Source organism: Pipra filicauda, unplaced genomic scaffold (assembly GCF_003945595.2).
Source record: "Pipra filicauda isolate LSUMZ 115617 unplaced genomic scaffold, ASM394559v2 scaffold89_size2521313_pilon, whole genome shotgun sequence".
NCBI classification, from domain to species: Eukaryota; Metazoa; Chordata; class Aves; order Passeriformes; family Pipridae; genus Pipra; species Pipra filicauda.
Window position 1 is genome coordinate 2383636 of NW_024105086.1, and position 23385 is coordinate 2407020.

General features: G+C 52.1%; 1 protein-coding gene across 2 annotated transcripts in view; it reads left to right on the forward strand.

Annotated features, from left to right (window-relative positions):
* The first annotated feature begins 877 nt into the window (after positions 1–877).
* JADE2 (jade family PHD finger 2) overlaps positions 878–23385 on the forward strand; it is a 72838-nt gene continuing 50330 nt past the window's right edge. For both annotated transcript variants that reach the window (XM_027747591.2, XM_027747593.2), the window contains exons 1-4: positions 878–1244; positions 7737–7794; positions 10637–10722; positions 21651–21808. In XM_027747591.2, the coding sequence (XP_027603392.1) occupies positions 7737–7794; positions 10637–10722; positions 21651–21808 (302 nt within the window). In that variant the 5' untranslated portion in view covers positions 878–1244. The remainder of the gene's footprint in view (positions 1245–7736; positions 7795–10636; positions 10723–21650; positions 21809–23385) is intronic.

Sequence of the window (23385 nt, forward strand, 5' to 3'; positions counted from 1 at the left end):
AGCCCAAAACACTCGTTTGGGCAGCGCGCAGCAGGGTCACCCCGCGGGGAGGCGGGAGGCGGCCGCGCCGCTCCGCACCTCTGCGCGGAAAGTCTGCGAAGTTTTTTTTGGGGGGGGAACACACACGTGTACGCACACAGGCGGGTCGGGGGGGGGCTCTGCTGCCGCAGCAGCATCCCCAGCCCGCCGCTCCTCGCCCCTCCGGTGCGGGCGCGGAGGCTCCGCTTCTCCCCCCCCCCGCCCCGGCGGTTCCCACGCCCCGCGGCCGCGCAACTTCGCTCCGCGGGTGCGGGAGGGAAGGAAGCGGCTCCGCACCGCGGCCCCCGCCCGCCCCGCGATGGGCAAGAGCCGTCTTTTTGACGCAGGAGAAATGGCAAATTTTAAGTACGTCATTAATATGGCGCCAAAAGCTTTTTTTTTTTTTTTAAGTATAAGCTTATTTTTTTTTCCTCCCCCCGCTCCCCCCCCCCAAAAAAAAAAAAAAAAAAGAAAGGAAAGAAAAAAAAAAAAAGAAAGGTTGGCGAAGCCGCCCCGTGTACGCGTGTGCACAGCGCGGAGAGGGGGAGCGGGCGGGGGGGCGGGCGGTGTGTGCGAGTGTGTGTGAGTGTGAGTGCGTGTGCAGGGCCGGGCGGCGGGACGGCTGCGGGGCGCGGGGGCTGCGGGGCTCCGGGCAGCGCCATGGGGCCCCGGCGGCCGGCGGGGGGGTGACGCGGGGCGGGCGGCGGCGGCGGCGGCGCGGCCCGCGATGGGACCCGCGCTGCCCGCACCTGGCCCTGCCGCGGCGCCCGGGGAGGGGAGAAGGGAGAGAAATTGAAGATTTGGGGCGGCCGAGGCGGCGGGGGGGGTGGGTGGGGGGGGTGGAAGCGCCGCCACCATTATCCGTCCCCGCTCCGAAAGTCGCTTCCCCGCCTCCCTGCCGGAGCCGGAGCCGGAGCCCGGGCGGCGGCGGGGCGCGGAGCGCCGGAGGAAGTGCGGGGTGAAAAAGAAAGAGAAACAGGCGGGCAGGGCTCGCCCGGCCGCGGCGGAGCGGCCATCTCGGCTGGGAGCGGGGCCGCATCCATGGAGTTACCGAGCGGGCGCTCCTAAGGAGGGCCCGGGCGGCGCGGCCCCGGCAATGACACCGGATTGAGCCGCCGAGGGGGCTCTCCCGGCCGGGGACTGCGGGAGCATCCCCCGCCCCCGCCTCCTCCCGCCCGTCACCCCAGAGACCGGCGCAACTCCGGGCGGACACTCTCCTGGCCAAGGTAAAGGCTCGGCGGGGTGGCGGCGGGAGCGGGCTGGGTTTGCAGCGGATGGTTATTTTGCAGCTCCCCCTGCTTTTGCTGTATTTCTGTCTTTTTTTTTTTTATTATTTATTTTTCACCCCCCTCCCTCCCCCGGCTGCCGGGCGGGGGATGTGCAGCATTCCCGGGGCGGATGGCGCACGGTGGTCACTCTCCTTTGGAAGTGCGGGAGGGAGGCGGCGGGGACGTAAACAAGAACTTTTCGAGGCTCGGTTCGCCGCTTCGCCCCCTTTATCCCCCCGAATTAATGACTGCGGCAGCGGCCCCGCGCCCTGCCCTGCCCGCCGGGAGGGGAGGGGGCGGCCCGGCGGCCCGCGGGGCTCGGGCGGGCTCCGCTCCCGGGGCTGTGCGGGCTCGGCGCGGGGCCGCGGAGCGCGGCGGGGCCGCGGGCGCGGAGCGCGGCGCGGGGCCGGGATGGCGGTGCCCGGGGGCGTGGCGGCTGCCGGCTCCCGCCTGCCCTCCCCTTCCTCCCCCCTTCCCTTCCCTCCCCACCGCGGGGCTTTCCCCGCCGCCTTCCCCCGCCGCACCGCGCTGGCGGGTCCCGGCGCTGCCGGCCCCGGGGGGGGGGTACCCGCCGCTCCCCCCGCGGCATCACCGCGCTCGAAAACATCCCGCGTCCCGCCCTCCCTTCCCCGCGCTGTGGTCCCCGCGGGGCGGCCCCCCCTTCTCCCTCCATCCCCGGCCACCTGCCCCCTCCCCGGGCGCTCTCCCGCATCCTCCGGGGATCCAGCGGCGCCCCCGCCGCGCTCCTGCCCCTTCCCCACCTGCCGAGCCGCTTCCCGCCCAGGGTGCGGGGCTGGGAGCCCCCCGCGCCCGGGGTGGGAGCAGCGAGCTGGAAGTTGGGAAGCGCTGCAAAGGCGGGAGGCTGCTGAATTGTCAACCTCGGAGGGGGAAAAAAAAAAATTATATATTTATCTCTCGCCATACCTGCACATCCTGAGCGCTTTTTGAGTGGGAAGGGAAGGATGGCATGGCACTCACAGGGAAAATTCCCAGCGCCTTCTCAGCACCCACAGTGAGAATTGTTTGCTGAAGGGTTTGAGCCAGGACCCTCCGACGGCTGGGACATTTTTAGGAGGAGATTTTGCTTGAGGGAAGAAAAATTCAGTGATCTCAGCCTTCTCCCCGGGGGTAAGGAGCACGGCTCTTAGGAATGGTGTTTGACCTTTAAGCATTTATTGGCTACTGGGGTTAAAATAAGCTTGAGATAGAAGTAAAAATAGCTTGCAGAAAGGTTAAATCGAAGGTTAAATTTGTTTTTCCTAGGAAAATTGAGGCTTGATGTTCAAAAATGTAGGCTTGGAGCAAAGGATGGAGGGTACATGTTAGGGGGTCTGTAGGCAGGGAGATGCAATTCCTTTAAAGTATCGATGGCTGCTGATAGTGTTTGACACCCAAGTTCTGAAAGCTGATGGGTGGGTGGTCCCCAAACTATTTAGATGTGGTCTTTGCCTTTCTGTGGGTGTTCCGTACAAAGATCGGAGTGCCCATAGCTCCTGTTGATTTCCTCTGAGCTGTGGATGCTCAGAGACCTGCAGGATGGGGCGTGGAGCCGTGCCCGGTGTCCCTGCCCGGTGTCCCTGCCCTCACCCTCCCCCTCAAAGGCAGAGATGTTTCCAGTGCCCTCAGTAACCTTTCTGATTACCTGTGCTCTGTCTGGGCTTGCTGAAAAAAAAATAGATAATTAGAGGGTAACGAGTCAGAAGAGGCAAGTGGAGTTATAAATGTGAGTAGTAAAGAAAAAAAATCCCCTTGTAGATGTGGAGAAAGGCAAAGCACAGGAAGTAAACGAGGGCTTGTTTTGTTTTAAATTGAAATGAGATTAAATTTTGCCCCAGGGAGCCAAGACAGCCAGCAGAGTTGGTGTGGAGGAGAGGAGGGATGCCTCGCTCCTCACTGGGTACCTGAGTTTTTGCTGCAAAGTTGGGGCTGGCAACAACCTGTGGAGGAGGCGAGGGGCAGGCGAGCCCCGGCGGGCAGGGACAGGCTCCCACTGCCCGGAAAATGGGTGTTCTGGGTACCAGGATCCTGCCTGTCTGCTTTTACACTTCTGCAGGGTTTCCAGGGAGGTTAAGAAAAGCTTCCTCCCAGACGTCAGGGCTGTGCACCACGGTTCGCTGAGGGTCTGTTGGCCCAGCCGCTGCGCATCCTTCGGTCCAAAACTTTGTTCTTCTGTCCCTATGAGACTGGGGCTGGGCCAATTCGGGGGACGCTGCCGCTCTCTCAGAGCCTCCTGTAGCAGCACTTGGCTCCAGAATCGCTGATGGGAAAAGGCGATGGGAAGAGGACAACCCTCCCACGGTGTAAAGACTGGGACGTTCCAGCCCTCCACCCTTCTTATTACACTTTCTAACAACTGGTGTTCCTAGACAGAGAGGGGGAAAAAACCACAATTAAGGCAGAGGGGAAGCGTTGAAGGGGGTGCGTTGGGAGCAGCCCCGGGGCTCCACATCCCCCGCGGGGCGCGGGCGGTGGGACGGGCGCGGGGGTCCCCGGCGCGGGGTCCGCTGGCCGGAGCGGTGTGTGTGCCGCTGGGGGCACTATGTTCCGTTTGTGTTCCTATTTCTGGGCTGGAAGAACAAACAGGGAAGTGGTTTTTCTGCAGTCTCATTGCAGCTCACAAACAGAGCACATCATTCAGCCGGTGTTGCTCACAGCGTCAGAGGTGACGGCGCGGGGACCGGCGCGGCGCATCCCTCAGCCTGCGGGGAGGCTGGGAGAGGTGATGAACAAATACTTCCCCCCCCCCTTTTTTTTTTTTTACTGCAACTTACGCAGGTTTCTGTGCCTGTTCCCCGTGGATTTCGGGAGCACAGGCGTGTATGAATTTCTCTCTTTGCTTGCCACAGTCCCGAATGGTTAATTCTTGTGAACAGCCCTTGCACGGGGTGCTGAGGTGCCACTAAAATCTCCAAATCACACGGGGCTTGATGTACAGAAGAGTTTGCAGGGAGCTGGGAAACATCAGGGGGTTCCCCAGAGCACAGGGATGGCGGAGGGGTCCGCAGAGGAAGAGTTCTGTGCTGGCTGGAGGCTGGATAAGGCATTTTGGTTTAGTGTGGATGGAAACGGGCACCTGTCCCTGGGCACTGTGCCCAGAGGGGACAGGAGCTCAGGACCTGGGCACAGGTATCTGTGCCAGGAGTGCTGCTGCCTTCACCTCTCCCAGGTTGCATGGGTAAAATTGCATTCCCGAGAGCTCCTCTCCAGCCCTCCCCCCTGCTGTGAAGCAGGACCAGCCAGCCTCAGACCATCATCTCAATTTTAACGCCAATCCTGGTGCTAATTTGTCCGAGGCCCCTGTGATTTACATTTGTTTAGGCTGATGGAGGGCCATCATTTTCCTTGGTTTAGCATTTATCTGCCTTTCTCAGCTTGAACAAAGGCAATGCTAAACATGTGTTGGTTTGCAAGCAATTCTGTTTTTTTGGTTTCCAGGCTTTAGCCAGGGCTGTGCCTGTGGATTTGAGTTGCAGACACTTCAGGGGGATGTTCATTTGTTTATAAAAGAAACCCACATCTGTTTCTGTTTGAATTTTTTAAGCAAGCCTACATAGAAACCTTTCACTTGGTTTCTGGCTCTGTAAAAACTAGATTTTGGGCCAAGTTTGACCTAAGAGTGACCTTTTCAAAGTATTACAAATTTTTTTGGTATTTGTTTATGACTTTATTAATGATGCCATGCGGGGAATGGGTCAGTTAAAGGTGAAATTAACTTCTAATGGAAACAAAAGATTAATTTTGGAGCAGAGACCGTATTTTGTGGGGACATAAGTTGCTCAGTAGTTCACCAACTGAATTGCTCCTGAGAGCTTGTGGGAGCTGGAGCTCCAGCCCTGGGCAGGATGTGGGCAGTGGGTCCCCCCCGCGGTGCCAAAGGGGTGGTGGGAGCCCAGCCACCATCAGACTTTATAACTCTGTGATCCAGATGGGGAAATGGCCAAATTACCCTTCTTCTACAGTAAATTCCTCAGTTAAGTGCCCTCGGTTTACTACTGTTGGGCTGCTCCTGATGAGTCCCTCGGAAAACAGCATCTTCTTAGCATGGCCTGGAATTTAACCATTTTCTGGAATGGGCTGGTCTTGGTCACAAATTTTGCTCCCTTCAGGCACACAGTACCTTGTGTGCCATCCCCTGCCCGGGGGGTCGTTGGCTTTCAGTGCTGCTGTTCAGAGATGTCCCCACTTTGCTCAAGCCAGAATTTCATTCAGAAATTTGATGCAGTTTGGTTCAGAGGATGCTGTCCTGGATCCTGCCAAAATGATTTACTGAAGTAGAGCCACTGTTTCACCTGCAATGTGAACCACTTCTGTATGTGAATATCAGTCCATCCTGTTATGTAGTGAGCACGTTCAGGGGTGTTCTGTAGGTGGGTGTGGGACAGAAGCAGGATGCAGGGACCAAGTTCAGTTAGAGGGATGATCAGTGCATCTCCTCACATAAATATCAGAGCCAAAACCAGTCCCAGCATCTGATGCCTGTGCTGAGCATTGATTGTAAACCTTTTCCCTGCCCTGGAAGGAGAGTGATGTCAGTGATACTGTCTTGCTGTAAAGGCAAAGATGGGAAACCTGGGAAATCTCACTGGCTATCAATAGCATTCCTTTGCTTCAGCTCAGGTGGTTATTTTCCCTCCGTTGGCTTTGGCTTATTTAATGTCTGTGATTAGGAACTCCAGAATCAATAAAAGCATTGCTCTGTGCTCCAAATGCCTGTTTGCCACTTCAGACCAGTAGAAACCAGTTTAAAAGGTTCAGGTAGAATGTCCACTAAAAAAGTAAGTAAGCTGCAGTTAAAACTGTCTTCAATTTCGTTTTCCCCGAGCAAAACCTAATGGCTACTTGGAACCAGGCTGTTTTAATAACATCTGTTTCCCCTTGAATCACTGGGGGAAAACTATTGATATTGCCATATTCTCAAGGAATGTTTTAAGTCACGTTTTGACAGGGCAATGCCTTACCACAACACTGATAGTTAAAATGTTTAGGATACTTTGTAGTATTTTCCCTGATAATGCTATGATAACACAGAGCACATATATTGTAAAATACAGATATTGCATTGGTTTTTTTTGCTTATGTGGAACATTTCCTGATGTTTGGGGGGAATGTCATGCTCTAGCTTGCTGTCCAGTGTGTGTGCTGCTTGTAGCTGCTGCGACCAAACCACACAAACCTGGTGTCTAATATCATTCCCACTTATCATTTGTGGAAGCAGTAGTGTGTATGACATCTCAACGCCTTTAGATTCTTACAAAATATCTCAGAAAGTACTAGGAAGATGTGCATGAGATTAACATTGTTTTCCTGTGGATGTGTTTTGGCTCACAGCCTGTTGAGTATTGTCTGGTCCATGGGTATCCCTTTCCCTGCAGAGCTCCCCAAGCCCTGTGTTGGGGGCCACGTTCATCAGTCACTAGCCACATTGGTAAACCGAGGTCTTTAAAAGTTAGAATACCTTTTTTCTTCCGTGTTTTTTTTTTTTTTAAAGCACCTACCAGTACAGATACTTGACTCAGTTCCGAGCGCTCAGTTCCCGAGGGGCGAGTTCAGGAGAACCTGCTGATTTCAAGCGCTTCTGTGGCTTGTTCAAAGTCACAAAGCAAACCAGCTGAGCTTGAAACGGGGTCTCCTAATCGGTGTGGTGGTACCTGCTGCTGTGATTTTGACTCTGAGAGGATGGAGAAGTCACAGCAGCTGTGCAGAAGCCACTTGCTCAGCCCGCGGGAGCTGCTGCAGGGCTGCCCGGCTGTGCTGGAGCGGGCAGAGCAGTGCAGGGTGGTGGGAAGTGTGCTTTGGGCTGGGCTGGTGCATGTTGCCTGTGTGACACATACCCCAGAAGTCTTTAATAGAAGGAGATACTGGCTGAATGGGAAGATGAGTCAGTGGGTAAAACCCCAAGCTTGTGGTACACAGGGGTTTTCTTCAGGTCTGGGATGCTTGTACTTCCCCTTGCAGACATACCGAGAGCGTGCACAGTTTCCATTCTTCTGTCTTCACATTTCTCAACCTTGCAGCCCAGGACTGTGGTTCATAGGACATCTCTTGTCCCGTCCAACAGCACCACTGTCCATGGTGGGGCATCCTCTGGTTCGTGGTGGAGCATCCTCTGGTCTGTGGTGGAGCACCCTCCCATGGCAATGCTCTTCCAGAGGAAGAACCATTTGGTCGCAAATCCTGCCTGGACAATTTGCCATGCAAAGCTGAGTGATCCAGGTGTACCCACGGTAACTCCTGGGAGTGGGGAAGGCTGGCAAAGAGACACATTTCAAAAGCCCTGTGAGGATCGTTTTCTTGCTTTTTTTTCAGCCTCTGGGTAGTTTTCTGTCTTGAGGGTAAGGACTGACTGGTGCTGGGTTAACACGGTGTGCAGATATTTAGAGATAACAGTGATTTGGTGCTGAGGTGAGTTTTCTGTACATTAAGTATAATGTTCAATTTCTTTTGTTACAGATGGAAGAAAAACGACGCAAGTACTCCATCAGCAGTGATAACTCAGACACCACTGACAGTAAGACCTTTAATTCAAAGCTTTGAACAAGATTCACCTCCAGCAGGGAAAATGCTTGAATAATTACTTTGCAAAGATTGGAGGAAGCTGCATTTACTGGGAAGTCCCTGCACAATGAATTGTGTGCAGGGCTGGGTTTGTCAGAAACGCAGCAACAAGCTGATACCAATTTATTTAAACACTTGGCTGTGGCTCCTCTTAACTGATGAGAGTGTCTCCCTCGTGTGAGGAGTCTGGGCGAGGAGAGCTGCTGATTGCAGATCTGCTAACAAAGCAGCAAACACCCTTTGTAGATGAGTTGTCCTTTCCTGTGAGCTGCAGCCTGAGACTAGTTTGCTCTTGATTTGGGTCGTACGGGGGAAAGGGAAGTTTTTATTGGAGTCAGGGTAAAATTGGAGCCGCATTGTTCCCTTTTGCAAGCTGAAGAGTGATGTGGGAAAAGGGATAAAGCTCAAGCCAGCAAAACTTGCAAGCCCACGCTTGCTTTTCAACATCTACCTCACTTCATCCTCGTTCAGGAAGGCACAGGAGCATGTGCTCAACAATAAACATGTGCAAGTGTGCTGAATTTTGGCTATAAATAGAGCACTTTCCTCTCCCACTTATCCCAGGGTTTCACCCACTGCAGACATACCGCAGTGCCTCGGTGTTCAGAACCCTCGAGGCACCAGCCTAATCCCTTGTCTGGGCTCCAGAGTTTCTTACTAGTTGCTCTTGGTCTTTTACAAATGTCACAGTAATTTCATCTGGGCCGTGCTGGGAATTTGCTCTCCACACTTTACAGGATCTGGCTGCTGGATACCCGAGAACGAAAGGGACTTTGCTAAAGACACTAAACTTCTGGGCCTTTTCCTAACAGGATGATGGGGAGATTACAGGGGGTTATGGAAAGGCTGATCTTGCTGGGTTTGGCTGCCGTTCCCACAGCTTCAGCCAAAAAAATTGTCAGTGTGAGAGGAGTTTGCACCAGCACTGCCGACAGGAACCTGCTGTTGGGCTGCTGGCGGGGACCCCCGTCCTGCTGCAGCCCTGGGGGGGCCTGGGAGCTGAGCTGTGCCTACAGAAAGTGTTTCAGGCTCTGTCAGCACCACTGGCTTCTCGTAAAACGAAACGTCTCTATCTCAGAAAGGGGTTTGTTTTGGAAGCTGTGCTTCAAACTTCCCATCTCCTAATCCCCAGATGCTCAAAGGCTTACGGAGCAGCTCGTTGGCTTCGCTGCCTTTCAGGGGTAAGGCATCTTTAATCATGGCATTAAACAACATGGCCTTATCTCTGTTGGGCTTGGATATTTATGCTGCAGGTGATATCTAAGCTGTTGACAAAATGCTCTCCTGCAGGATAATTGTAAACAGAGTGGTGACCATCTTTTTTTATTCTCTACCAGGAAAGGGTGGTAGTGGTGTGTTATCCAGGTTTGCATAGTTGTAGCATCACACTGTAGCTTGAAACGAGGGAGCAAGGTGGAAATTAGTGGCTCAATCTCTCCATAAAAGCTGTGGAGCTGCTGCTGCCCTCCTTTGAGCAGCTCACTGAGTAAAGCAGCATGTCCATGTGGCTGCAGCATAGGGATGTCTGCTGTGGGCTTTGCCTGCACTGCCCTGTTATGCACTGAAATGCTATAAAAAAGTCATTTATATGGAGCCCTCTTTAGTGACATCTATCTTGACACTGCAGTGAAAAAACCAGCTGTCTTTTGGGAACAGGTGATGCCCCCACATTTGGTTTTCATTTGATGGAGAACAGGAAAGTGTACTGCAAGTAAAGAGTGCAAGGTGAGCTGGTGCCTCTTCCCCTGCCAGCAGAAATAGGCATGTGGGATTTATCTGGGCTCAGTTGCCTGAGCTGGTGGAGGAACAGACACTTCCCATTGCAGTGGTACTGCACCCTGATCCCTTGGGTCAACTCAGCTCAGCTCCTGGCCAGAGCCCTTTCTCATGTGCAGGGCTCCATCGTGTTTGGTCATTGATTAGGTGCAGTGTTGTTTCCTCCTATTCAGGATAAAAGGATAAAGTCAGTGGTAAACTGGACTGTCATCATTTTTATACAAAAATTCCAATAATTAGTTTGTTATTTATTATTAACAAATGTGGGTTGGAAATAAAGATCAGTAACATAATGGTCCCAGAACATTTTGGGCTTTAGCTACCCTTGCCTTACAGAGGTGGTAGCAGTGGTGATGATATTGCTGCAGTGAGGAGGAGAGATCATTCATAATGCTCCCTGAGGAAAGTATTCCCAAATCTCAAAGCAAATACTCTCTTACTACTGAAAAGTGTAAAGTGCCTTTGCTTGATGTGTTCTGTTGTGTGGTCCCCAGTGGATGCTGAACTGCACACAGCTGTGGGAATTCTTAGTCGTGGTGTGGGCAGAGGAGTTTGACCCAATTTTGTCAGTAGTTTTGTCCATGGGGTCTGAAGTCCATGAGCTGTTCAGATACCTGTCTTTAAGCATCCTTGGTAGAAAACTTTTATCTCCTTAATTCCTAATCCCAATAGACTCCTGATTCCAGGAATGAGCCCTGGTTCATTCCCTCTCAGAAGCCTGTCTTGCTTGTGATTCTGGGTTTCTCATTTCTGATGTCTGCATTTGAAAACAGTGTTTTTAAATTTCAGGGGCCTCTATTTCATCATCTACATCATCATCAGTAGCAGGAGTGATGTTAATGTGTTTTGGTGAGGTACCCTGGGGTGTGCACAAAAATAATGCCGTGTCAAGGTGTTATTGCCTCTTAGTGCTGACCCAGAGTGTTGGTTGAGGCTGTAGCAGTGGGGCTGGTGGCAAAGATGTGGAAAAAACTTTTTGACTCTTTTCCGGGTAACCTGTGTCTGTTGCTTCGTTGCAGGTCACACCACATCCACCTCCAGATGCTCCAAAATTCCGAATACCAAATCCCCCTGGTCACGGCAGAAGGAGAAGAAGCCCTCTGAGGTATGTGGGCTTTCAGGCTTTTGCCAGAGGGGGGGTTTTCCCATGGCACTGAGCTTGCCCAGATGTGGCAACCAGCGTGCCCATGGCTGGCTGTGGGCAGTGGGTGCCAGGACAAGGCATCTCCAGGAAGGCAGAGCCCACAGCTCCTGGCAGTGGTGCCAACCCCAGCTCTGCTTGGAGGGAGCAGGGGGGGAAACCCGATGGGCATCTCTGGTGAAGGGTGTGGGGTCCTAGTGCCCACTCCACCCCTGTCGATGCAAGTAAACGTGGGTTGAGTTTGGTGGGATTGGGAGGTCCTACAGTTTTGGGGTGTCTGTGTGCCAAGGTTCCCTGCTTTGGGTGCCCGCCCGGGTGCCCTTTCGTTAGTGGCACAGGTCACAGCACTGATGGCAGGGGAGGGTGACGTGGAGGCTCCTCCCCGTGAACAAGTGGGAGGCACAGGGAGCTGTGAAATGAGAGACAGCACAGCTGAGTTGCAGATCATGTTGTGTTGGTTTCCTCCTGTCACGGGGCTCAAGGGCATTAGGCCGAGGCCGTCGGTGTCTGACCTTGCCCACAGGGTTTTCCCTGGCTGGGACGGGCAGTGCTGCCCACCCTGGGGACACTGCCCAGGTTCCCCTGCCAGCTCTGAGTGCAGGGTCTGGGACTGGGGCAGGAGCAGCCGTGTGTCCCCGGGGCTGTGGTGGAAGGGACAGTGCTGTGCCCTGTTTTCCTTCGTGTGCCTCGGATACATTTCCACGAGCCATGGAAACTACAGCAGGCATGAGCTGCTGTTGTAGCAACCACGGTGTTTGGCAGTGGTCATCTTCATTTCAGCAGCAGCCTGAGCAAAGCCAGAGGGACACTGTTCTCACATTCCCTTCCCTCTGGACCAGGGGTTGGAGTCAGACAGAGCTAAGTTTAGAGGCAGGTGAAGCTGGCATGGCTAATGTGAACTCCTTCCCAAGCTTCCCCCGTTTCACCTCTCCTGATGCTGTGGCCTGGTGAGCACAAACCTCTGTAACATCCTCCTTTTGCATCAAGCTGAGTAGAGATTTTGAGGTTTTCCTGTGGTCACTGCCTGAATTACAGCTACACTTGTTTTTTTACTGCTCTGACAGGTTTACATTGAAACATCTTAAGTGTTGGTGAAGGACAGAGACTGAAAAAGTCCAAGTTGTTTGTGCCGTGGGAAAAGAGAGGGACTGGAAAGCTGTTAGGACCAGCTGAGGTAGTTGGAAACACTCCAGAGAGCAAGAACCAGGGGTGCAGATGTCACTGGCTGCTGACAAGGCTGTTAGAAAGTTGAACATTAGCACTGGTTATAGATGTGTCTTGATACAGATCAAGGGGTGATTTTTGTGAGGTGAATCCTCCCAAGGAAAGCGAAGCATTTAGGGTACCTCCTCCTCCTCTGGCACCGTTATCCCTCTCTGAAAAAAATGCTCACCCCTGTGCCTGATGCACCCATAAAGGCCTGGGGTGAGCCCTTCAGGTGCTGTCAGGAGTCCCTAAGGTGGAGATGCCCAGTGTTAGACCTGGTTAGATGTGACAGGATGTGATTCGTGCATCAGGACAGTGTGATATGTGCCACCCTGCTGCTGCCCAGTAAAACTTTCCTCCAAGAGTTGATGCATCTCTTTACTGCATCGGTGGTACAGACATGCTTTTGCTTATAATATGAATTAGTTTAATCAGCCATCTAGGATTTTACCCGGCTGCTAATGAAGTTACTGGATATAAATCTAAGACTCCAAGTGAAAATGCTTCTGGACTTGCTGAAGGATGGTCAGACCTGGATCCAAGTTGCTGCTCAACAACAGCTGGAGTGAAAACTAGATCTTAGTCCATGGCACCCGGGGAGACGTCAGATGTGGTGCCTGTGGAGGGCCAGGCTCATCCCTCTGCTTCATGCTCTGTTATGCCCTGAGGAGGATTCTCAGTGAAATGTAGCTCTGGAACAAATAAAGTGGAGCAAAAGCTGAACAGTGCCCAACTGAGCAACAGTTGGGACAGAAAGTGAACCTCTGTGGCTTATCTGAACTGAAACTCCAGGGGAATTTGGGAGGCGATGTGTGATTGCTCAAGCTGGAGTGTGGCCAGGATGCTCAAGCTGACAAACCATCTTTGCAAAAGCGTGGTGGGAACACAAGCACATGGAGCAGTCCAGATCTCAGCCGTGCTCCCCTTACCCTCCATCACCCCTGTGGCTCCTGTGTCCAGGTCTGCTGGAAATCAGCTCCAGGTGGAACCCGGGGATCGGGATGGAGTGTGTGAGGTTGGACACAGGATTACCCCAAGATCTGCAGCAGTGCAGGGTGGTGGTTTGGAGGTCATTCCAGTATGGATTTCTTCTACAACAGCATCTTCCAAAATCTTCCACGAGTGACCCAACGTCTGCTGTTCCTGTGATCAGCCGTGAACCCATCTGGTCCACGTGTGGGATCCACTGCCTGTCATCTGTGACACACTGCAGGGCTTGGCACATCCTTGTAGGAACCCTGGAGGATTTCAGGCACAGTCTGGGATGGGCATCATGTCCTGCTGGAGCAAATACTGAGAAATTTAAAATGTGAACCACACCACTGTCAAACTACTTCACATGAAATGACAAAGTACCTTTCTCTTGTCCATCCCACTGAGGATGGAAACCACAGGAGGGTAACAGGGAGAGCAGGATGAATGTATTATCAGATGTTGAACCCCCAGACATTTGGGTCTGGACGAATCTTTTCAAACAATAACTCAAACTCCAGTTTTACAGGTGGCTTTTAGATTTGTCAAGAGCTGCAGTGGGTGCAGGCGTGTCCTGAGGGATGGTGATGCTGGAGGATGGGCTGGTGGAGCAGGACCCACTGGCCTCTCCTGCCCCTCTCCAAGTCGTGTCCCCGTTTCTCTGGGAGCTGCTGTCCTAGAGAAACATGCATTCGCCCTGACAACCCAGGCAGGAGATAAAAAAATCAAAAGCATTAGTGTTACATAGTTATTAGTCAGGTCAGGGGGTGATGTTTATTATGAAAGACTCTGTGAGAAGGGATTAACTATACACATTAAAAACCACCCGATACAAGGCATCTGGAAAAACAAGCTTCTTACCATGGAAAAGTACTGAGCTGTTTGTAAACATCCGTGAAGGGGCCATTGCCAGGGAGGGTGATTATATTTATCTGTGCCTGTCACGGGGCTCTGCCCGGGCTCTTTCCTGATGTGTCCCAGGCACCAGGCCTCTGTCTTGGCTGTCTCCCTTGCAGAGGTGACAGCCGTCCTCCCGTGCCCCTTCCTGGGCAGCAGAGCCTTTGGGGCTAAGCCTGATGGTGCCCCGGGCGTGGGCATGGCTCTGCTGCCCTGCTTCTGCCTGAAGGCAGAGGATGGACGTGGGCAGCTGCCAGCAGCTTCTTGCATCTGCAGTGATAGCAGTCTACCAATCTGGTGATTTTAATTAATCTCATTAGAGCTTGGATTCAGACTGAGTGTGGTGGCTGGTACCCATCCCTGGGTCCCTGCGAGGAGACGCCGGTCGTGCTCCCTGCCCTGCGGGAGCTGGAAGGAGGGGATGCTCGCTCAGGTCCTACCTGTCATGGCTCTGAGTCTGCAGCAGGGAGTAAGATGTGCCTGAAGTGTGCATTTCTGCTTGTGTTGGTGGCACATTAGCACAGTCCTGCCCCCGGCTGTAGGGCTGCTGGGGACGTGAGCACAAGGCTCGCTGGTTTGACTGCAGTCATCAAGCCTCTCTGCTGTTCCTGACAGGGAACAGTTGTCAGTGTCTAAGGAGAGAATATAAGAACAAGGCAAGTGTGTAATGATAGTAGCTGGTTCTATCTGCCAGCTCCCAGCCATCGGCAGCCCGGGGGCTCCCTGGGATGCTGCCTCTGAGTCACTGCCTGAACCGCTGTGTTCGTCATTAGCTCCAGAGCTATTTGAGATCCAAAATGCTCACCTGCGCTGCTGGAATACACTGTGGAGGGACAAAAGCCTGCATTTTTGTGCAAACCACCTACCTGACAGTGCTCCAGCCATCCCCTTTCTCAACTGGAGAGGAGAGCCCTGTGCAGTCTCAGCTCTGCTGCTCATCCCACCGGACATCCTCATGGCCCTTCTCCTTTGCTCGGGACCTTCAGGAGGCGAGGGGAGACCACAGCTGCAGGCAGGGCTCAGGATGAAGGGGAAACCACAAATTTATACAATTTACATTATTTTCTGCTTGCCTTGTTTAGTTGTTACTTCCGTGTTTTGAAAGATGCCTTTTCATATCTCTATACAAGGTTTTAACTCATTTAACAAACATCCTCGTTGTTTCCCTTCTAAAAAGTAATTATTCATGCATTGGATCATGGTTTTTTCCCCCTGCAGTAGGTATATAATGTGAATTTAGCTGTCCATGCTTGGAGAAGAGCTTTTGTGAGTATGGCCAAGCAAGACTGGACAAGCTTTTATTGGGCTGGATGAGAAGATCTGTCTCTGTTGAAAGGTTTGACTGCAGTGGCTTTGTCAGTTTTCCCATGCTGGCACGGGGATAACAGATTAATACCATTGTCTTCTGAATGCTGAGAAGGGCCAGACAAAAATGCTTCTTGTTCCTATTTTAAGTTCTGTTGTTCATTGGATCTTTAACATCCAGCATTTCGAGAGGAAACGAGACTAAATGAAGAGATAGGAGACTGGCTCCCAAATGGACACAGGAGTTCAGGATTTTTCTCCCCACAGGCAAATATTATTGCTGGTTGCACACACACTCCAGGCACTGTCACATTTCAGAGCTTTGCTACCGAGTATCAACGCTTCTCTCATTTCAGAAGGGACTGGAAAAATGTGATATAACAGCAGGGAAGCAGGGCTGGGAGTCTAGAGGGGAGTGGGGCCGGGCACGGAGGTACCGTCTCAGGCTGATATGAAGACAGTTTGTACAACCAAAAACTATTCCCAGGGCTCCCATTGTTCCCGTTGTTTTCTCTTTCTCCAAAAAGCCTTGTGACTCATGAGCTACAACAAACAACTTTGTGCTTCAGAGAGTGAAGGGCTAACAGAGCCCACTGGAAGTGAGGAGGGAGCTGGAGACTGCCCTGGTCCTGGTGCAGATGGAGGAGGGTGGTTATGGCAGGGAGGGTAGCAGGACACAGCTGCCAGGGCTGCAATCAGGGGGGAAAAAGAGCATTGAGCCAAAACCTGAAGACAACCTGTTATTTCACTGTCAGAAAGCACTCCCACATCCCCATGTGGTGACCTGCTGCTGCCCATCCTTTGGAGCACCCAGTGCCTGTGCCTGCTGTGGCAAGGTCACCACTGTGAGATCCCACACAGCTACTGTGTGTGTGAGGGAACTGGAGGAGGATTGCAGGTCTCTTGGGTGATGGAGGGAATGGATCAGATGTGAGATCTCGGATGCAGGCTGTGACCAGTCCCTTCCCACCTCTCCCATCTGCCTTCTCCCTACTGACCTCAGTGTGTTTTCCTTCACAGACTTCATTTTGAACAACCAGCTTTGCTTCTCTTACATTTTGTACCACTGCCTTGCAGTGTGGAGTGCTTTGGAAAGGTTTCTTTTTGCTAAAACTGTTAGGCAGACAAAAAAAGATGTCAGTGCATATTTTTAAAAATACCATCCTATCCCGGGACTGGGAGGAGGGGCAGAGCTCGCCCCAAAGAGCAAGGTCTGAAAGCTCCAAGGTCAGCTGGGTGCAGATGGCAGGGGAGAATGTGTAACAGAATTCCTGCCAGCCCGGGAAGCCTCGTGTGCAGGGACACGGCCTGCTGGAGCCCATCTGTGTTCTGCTGAGCTGCCTGGTCCCTGCAGAGCTGGTTTTCTCCTGGGCTGGTTTGCAGCAGGCGCCCGGAGCCGGGTGATGCCGCGGCCGTGCCGCCTCGGCGGAGCGATGGGCCACGCTGGATCCAGCACAGCAGTGCCCGGGCTGGCTGCTGCTCTAAGGGCTAATTGTACCCAGTGCTAGACGAGTGTTTCCTTTCGTTTCGATTTAAAGCCCAAAACAGCTCCGTCTTTTTGGCTCCCTCCCAGCAGTTGGTTTCGTACGAGCGGAACGTTGTTACCAAAGGATCCGAATTTGGTGTTTTTGGGTGGGTATTTGGGGCTAAGGGGATAATTGGCAGGCTCGGACCTACAGAACAGTCGCTGGAAAAGCTGAGCCCTTGGCAGAGCACGTGGAGTGGGAGCTGAATGATGGGGAGATTGTCAGCCACTTCGCTAAGAGGGGTTTGTGAGTGAATCAAAGAGCCTGGAAATCGATGCAAGGATTGCATGGAAAGGTGGTGGAGAGGCTCTGAGAGGGGCTGGATGATGATGGGGGAGAGGCAGAGGAGGAGGAGAAGGATGCTGGAAAGCGGCACAGCCTAGGAGCCCTTTGCTAAGAGAGGGATGGAGTTTCCAATGCCTATCATCCTTCCTGTCATGGCAAGGCACCGTGTGCCTGGGCATCTCCTCCCAGGAGTACGTGTTTTTCTCTGAGGTTGTCCAAGTGTTGGACAAATTGCTGCTGGTCCATGGAGGGCTCCTGGAGGTGCCTCACAGCTGTTGCAGGGCACAGGGAGAGGCTGCAGGGCTGTGTCTGGTGGAAGAAGCAGCAGATCCTTGCCAAGGTGGAGCAACTGATGCACGAGGCACTGGGGGCTCAAGGAGGAGCCGAATCCAACCTCTGCCTTGCAGGTCTGTGCCACACCCACAGTGTCATCCTTCCAGTGCCAGACTGGATCCAGGTGAAGCAATAGGCTGTCAAAATCAGAGGATGTGTTACATTTTATTAGCTCAGGGTTTTTTTCTTTTTGAGAGAGAAAATCAATACAGCTTTTGCCTCAGAACAGCAAATTACAGAAATAACAAGTGACACTGATGTATCATTTGCGAATGTGATGGCTTTGGTGTCCCAGTGACTTCTCACCTTCCCAGACTGCTGGGACTGGCTCTACTAGTGAGGCAGTCAGTCCAACACCACGAACTGGTGGACTGAAAAGTTGGGGAAGTAGCAAAGATGGGTAATCCAGATGCCTGGCCTGTGAGATATGAGGGAGAGGGAAGTTTTCTCCATGTGCTTTTTTTTTGCCTGGGGTCTGAGACTGCACAACTACGCTGACCCTGACACCATGTCCCTCTCATTTGGCAATATGAAGGCAAAAATATTTGGGATTTTGCAATTTAATGTTCTTTTTCCTCATCTCTAAAGCTGACACTAGCAAAAGGGGAGGCTGGCCCTGGGCATCGGTGTGATGCATCTCTGAGCATCCCTAAACGTGTCTGAGATTTCTGAGCAAGCAGAGGCAATAAAGGAACATCTTGGTTTGGCCTTTCCCGCTGCTGGCAGATCGATAGGCAATAACCTGGATCCTGCTGCCAGGCTGGAAGGGGAGGACAGAGCCTGACCAGGGCTGTGGTGATGGCAGGGGGAGCAGGGTGCAGGGCAGCAGACAATTCATCTCCCACGGCCGGGGAGAAACAGTAAACACTCCTATTGAGGGAAAATTGCTTGTTTTCTGGTACCCAACTTTTTCTTCACCGCCAGGTCCTCGGTTCATCAGTGCCCAATTTATCCTTTATTTGGTTTTCATAAATAATTCAGAAGAGTTTGAGTAGAATAATTGAGTCTTTTCCCAACCCTAATCCCAGACAATTCAAAACAAAAAGACATTTAGATTACAATTTGAGCGTATTAGCTGTTGGGAGATTTCCAGACAACTGATCTGCTTTCCTTTACAATTTCTGCGCTGTTCTATCATTTCTAAAGTGTTCTGCTTTGATAGTTAATAATTTGAGCATATCCAGTTCTTCATGAAAAGACAGAGGCGTCGCTGTGATAAAGCGCGGGCGCGTGTGCTGCCGTCGGAGGGGCGAGCTTATCTGTTTTCCAAGAAGGACTAATAAATGAAGTAGTGAGATTGCAAATCCAGCCCGCGATGCTCCTTATCTTCAGGGAGATAGATACAATCGTGCTTATTTGGCTTAAAATTAAAACTAAGCTGCCTGTGCCGACGCGGGCTGAGAAGCCAGAAGGGATGAATTTGGGGAAGACTTAATGCGGGAAAACAGGAGCCTGGGATCTGCACCGTGCAGAGGGGAGGAATTATACCGAGGGCTGGTCCCATTGTTGCGTTTTCCAGTGCCCAGGCTCCGAGGTTCTGGAGGGTTTTGTGTCTGGTGAGGGTGTTGGGAAGCATTGGTAAGGCTGAGCCTTGTTCAGAGCAGTGGTGAGCAGCAGAAGGCTGCCCCAGGGCACTTGGACTGCTGGAGACATGACCCCAGCAAAGAGCTGAGAGCACTGAAGAAGTTTCCTGATAGCTGTAAGCAAAGGAAAATGAGTTAAGCTTGTGACACGAGGTTTGTATGGAGCTGTTGTGTTTCCTACCCGTGGATGGCAGCCCTGGGGGTGGCCGGGGCTCCCCAGTGGTGCTGTCAGCTCCTCCCTGGGTTGGTTGCATGACGTGTTGCAGGCTTCTCCATCAGTAGGAGGAGGGTGATGGGCCAGGATTTTGGTTTAGAAGAGCTGTTGGGTGCCCCACACCTTTGGAAACCATTCCTACCTGGCTTTGCCCACAAATCCCCAGGGCACGTGTCTCCAGAATGGTGTTTTCCGTGACACCGTTGTGCTGGTGCCAGGGGAAGTTTAGGCTGGAGATTAAGAAAACTTTCTTCACTGGAAGGATGGTTAAGCCCAGGGTGGTGGAATCACCACCCCTGGAGGTATTAGAAACACGTGTAGATGTGGCACTTGGGGACATGGGTTAGTGGTGGCCTTGGCAGTGCCAGGTTAATGGTTGGACTCGATGATCTCAGAGAGCTTTTCCAACCTGAGTGATTCTGTGGTTCAGTGGTTCTGTGGTGCTGGTGGCCAGGGCAGGGAGGTGGCACTGATCCCCATGCTGCCCTCAACCTGTGTGGTTAGGGCACAGGGGAGCATCTCATCCACCAAAGCCAGGTGCTCCAAGGAAGGGACACTAACTGGGGTTTGCATTGTCCTCATTGGAACTGGGCACCAAAACTGGGTTATGAGGTGGTGTTTGCCCAAGCTGTGACCTGTCAGTGCAGGGCTGGCAAGAACAGGGTGTATTTCTACCCTGTCTTGTAGAAAATGAGCTTCAGCAGGATTCCTGTGCTTGTTTGGATACTCAGACACAGCGCTGGAAGGACTGTGATATCTCCCATATCTCTTCTCATGTTTAATTAATGCCTATTTTAATTTTTTTTTTAAATCTCTCACACTGGCAGTGTATTAAGAGGTTACTGTAGTATCTCTAACGATGCTTTTGTAGCACACAGAGACTTAAAGGACCATGATCTTTCCCAAACTGAGCCTAATTCTGCCTGTAGTATATAGGCTGTTAATTATGTTTGTTGAAGGATGCACTGAGACTGTCTGACCAATTCAAATCAGGTTTATATAGGCATAGTCAAAAATGTCTCCAAGCAGCTGCATCAGGAGGAAAGCACCAGGAAAATTCAAAGAGGTCCCAATATAGCAAAGGTTGTTTATATATTGTATTTAATTCTAATTGGGTTAGCAGCTGAGACTCTGAGGATTAAGCAAACTGACCTAAATACTGGTCTCAGTGGTCTTAGTTAATGTCTAGTTTCCTGCATCTCAGCCGATTTGGGTTCCCCAATACTCTCCAAAGCATGTTATTTTTGTATCAAAAATGTGAAACTATATTGTATTATTTCTTGTGGTTCTGACACAGCAATACTCATTTGGAGAATAGACTCTGTGAAGAGATTAAACAACATCTGAAGAAAACATCTGATCCATCCCGGCCTCGTGGAAGGAATGCAGAAGTAGCAGGGATGGAGTGGATGGAGCGAGATGGTGTCCAGGCAGGATTGCTGGCACTGGCAGTTATTATTCCAGCTAATAGCAGATGGTAGAGAGGAGAAATCATCCATTTTCATTTACAATTTATTTTTATGCTGCAAGAGGCAGGATTGCTCGAGTCATTGCTGTCAGGCAGCCCTCTGGAAGGAAAACCTTATTTACCGTGAGGGATATTTTTGGAATGAGTTTTTCATCCTAGTGTATTGGGAGAAGATGCTGCAGGGCCAGCAGTGAGATGGAAAATGAACCCATTCACTGACTGAAGGACTGGATGATTTTCCTAAAGGAGGGGTCCAGTGTTGATCTGACAAGGGTTTTTTTGTGTCAGGACACATCTCGGTGTGTTTGGCTGTGGATGTGTGAGCAGCACCTAGATTACCTTTTAGCCAGTTATTTTTCACCTTTAGCTTTTGATTGTCCCTGCTCAGGACGATGAGGGGACATGATGGGCACACAGAGGTGCTTGGGACAGTGAGTGAGGTAACATGACAGGGACATGAAGGTTCTCAAGGTGATGAGGTAACCACGATGGGGACATGAAGGTGCTCAGGGCGATGAGGTGACATGAAGAGGACACAAAAATGCTCAGGGTCATGAGGTGATGTGATGGGGACATGAAGGTGCTTGGGATGATGTGCTCTTTGTCTCCCACAGCTTCATTCGTGTCAAGAACATAATTTCCCTTCTCCCAGGAGGACTAAGTGCAGAGAAGCCCAGTTGCAGGACATCCCTTGGCATTTGGGTAGATATTTGTGTGGCTACATTGAAACCATCAATCCTTTAAGAGAAGGCAGCCTGTTTCTTTAGTTTCATCCTAGTTTTTGGATTAAAAACTAGGATTAATCCAAGTTAATGTCTCATGGGAGCTCACACCTTGTGGCTGGATTTCCTGACTGCCTGGTTTGTGGGACCTCGGAAGGGTTGTGGCTGCAGGGCTTGGGCTCTCAGCACTGCCTGGCTGGAGGGGAGTCCCTGCCTGTGTGCCGGTGTTCTCCTGCCCAGACCTCACCCTGAAGTGACACTAAATGACACCCTGAAGCCATACCACTGGTGATGCAAACCCCCAGGACATTTCCCCAGGGCACACGTGCCCCCAGCCCCTGCCAGACCCCTTCACTCAGGATGGGTTTTTCTCCGGTGCAGGTTTTCCGTACGGACCTGATAACAGCCATGAAGATCCCTGACTCCTTCCAGCTGAGCCCTGACGAGTACTACGTCCTGGCTGATCCTTGGAGGCAGGAGTGGGAGAAGGGTGTCCAGGTGCCGGCGAGTGCCGAGGCCATCCCTGAGCCTGTGGTCAGGTAAGTGAGCGCTGTCCCCTCTGCGGGGTCCCCTCTGCCTTGGTGGGGTGCACACCATCTCGGGGGGCACGCAGAGGTGATGCATGGGAACCTGGGCTTGCACAGGGATTCACAGGGACCTCCCACCACACCCTGAAAAGTCCCTCTTGTGTGCCTGGCTTTTTTTGGGCAGTGGCCAGGCGGGCCAGCTCCCTGCTTCCTCTTGATCGGGGAATTTTAAAAAAGATGTGATAAAATCAAAGAGAGGATAAAAAAGTACCAGCAGAAAACCACCCAGAACTCCAGCCTCTGCCTGGCTGGCTGATGCCTCTCTGCCTAGAAACACGTGGCTGTACTGCTGGTATTTCACGGCAGGGGAGCAGGAGTTGGCCCTTAAATTAAAAACTTCCCTCTTTACTATGTTTGTGTGGATTGGGAACGTGCTGGGCATGCTGAGATTCAGGGCTTGGGAAAAGGAGCCCAGCGAATAGAGAAGCATCTCCCAGACCTTGTAGAGACGACGTCTGTCAGCCGAGATCGGGGGCTCATTAGCTATTTTAAAATAGGGAACTGGGTTTTAAAATAGACACTTAAACAGCTGCTCAGGCAAAAAAGAAACGTGGGGGAACTGCCACCCGCTTGATGTGTGTGTGGGATTGTCCCAGGGCAGTGGCCAAAGCTGTGGGGGAAAGGCTGGTGCTGCTGCTGGGGTGAACTGGGCAGGTTGGGAAGGGACCCCAAAACTCTCGGGGTCAGACCCGAAACTCCCCGCAGGGTTTGCAGGAGCTTTGGAGCTCTCATGTGTTCCCTTCGTGACGTGTGGCAGCGGGTGTGCATCCTGCAGGAACACTGGTGAAGCATCGTGCCCGGGTGCCGCTGGGGTTGCTCGTGGGAGCAGGGAGGCTGCAGGGGGTTGTGTTTTGCCCAGGGATCCCGGCAGGGAGCAGAGGCCGGCGGAGGCTCCGCTTGTCCCACAGCAACAGCAGCTGCTGCTGCAGCTGCCGACCCTGCTCCTGAAGTAAACTTTTGTGTACGCTCCCCTTCCTCCCCCGGGGAAGACAGAGAAAGAAATGAAACTTTAATGAGTCTGAACACATCAAAAGGGAAGTTGTAAAGGGGGCTGTTGAGTTGATTTAATCCTTGGGAAAAAAAAAAGAAAAACACCAACCCCAAACAGAAAAAAAAAAAAAAAAGAGAGGGGAAAAAAAAAAACCTGTGTGTGTAATATCTTTTTTTAGTTGTCTTTGATAGCTAACCACAGCCTGGCTTTGCCAGTGCTCTGCTCCCCAGCTTGAGGGCTTGTGCCGGGGCTGTTTCCAGTGAAAAGTGATCTTGGTGCTGCCCAGGCTGGCAGTGCCCATTTAGATCCAACCTGGCAGTGGCTGCCTGTGGGGTGGGGTTTGGCATCCCAGACCTGGCAGCCAGGAGCTGCCAGGGCACAGGGCAGGTTGAAAATGTGCCCTTCTGCTTGTCTCTAAGCTCTTGATTTTGGGGGTCCTGGGGCAGCTCTGCCACTGCCATGTGTTCCCATGCATGGATATTCCTAGAATTACTCCTGGTGCAGGTCATCCTTCCCATGTCCCCATCCCACTCTGTCT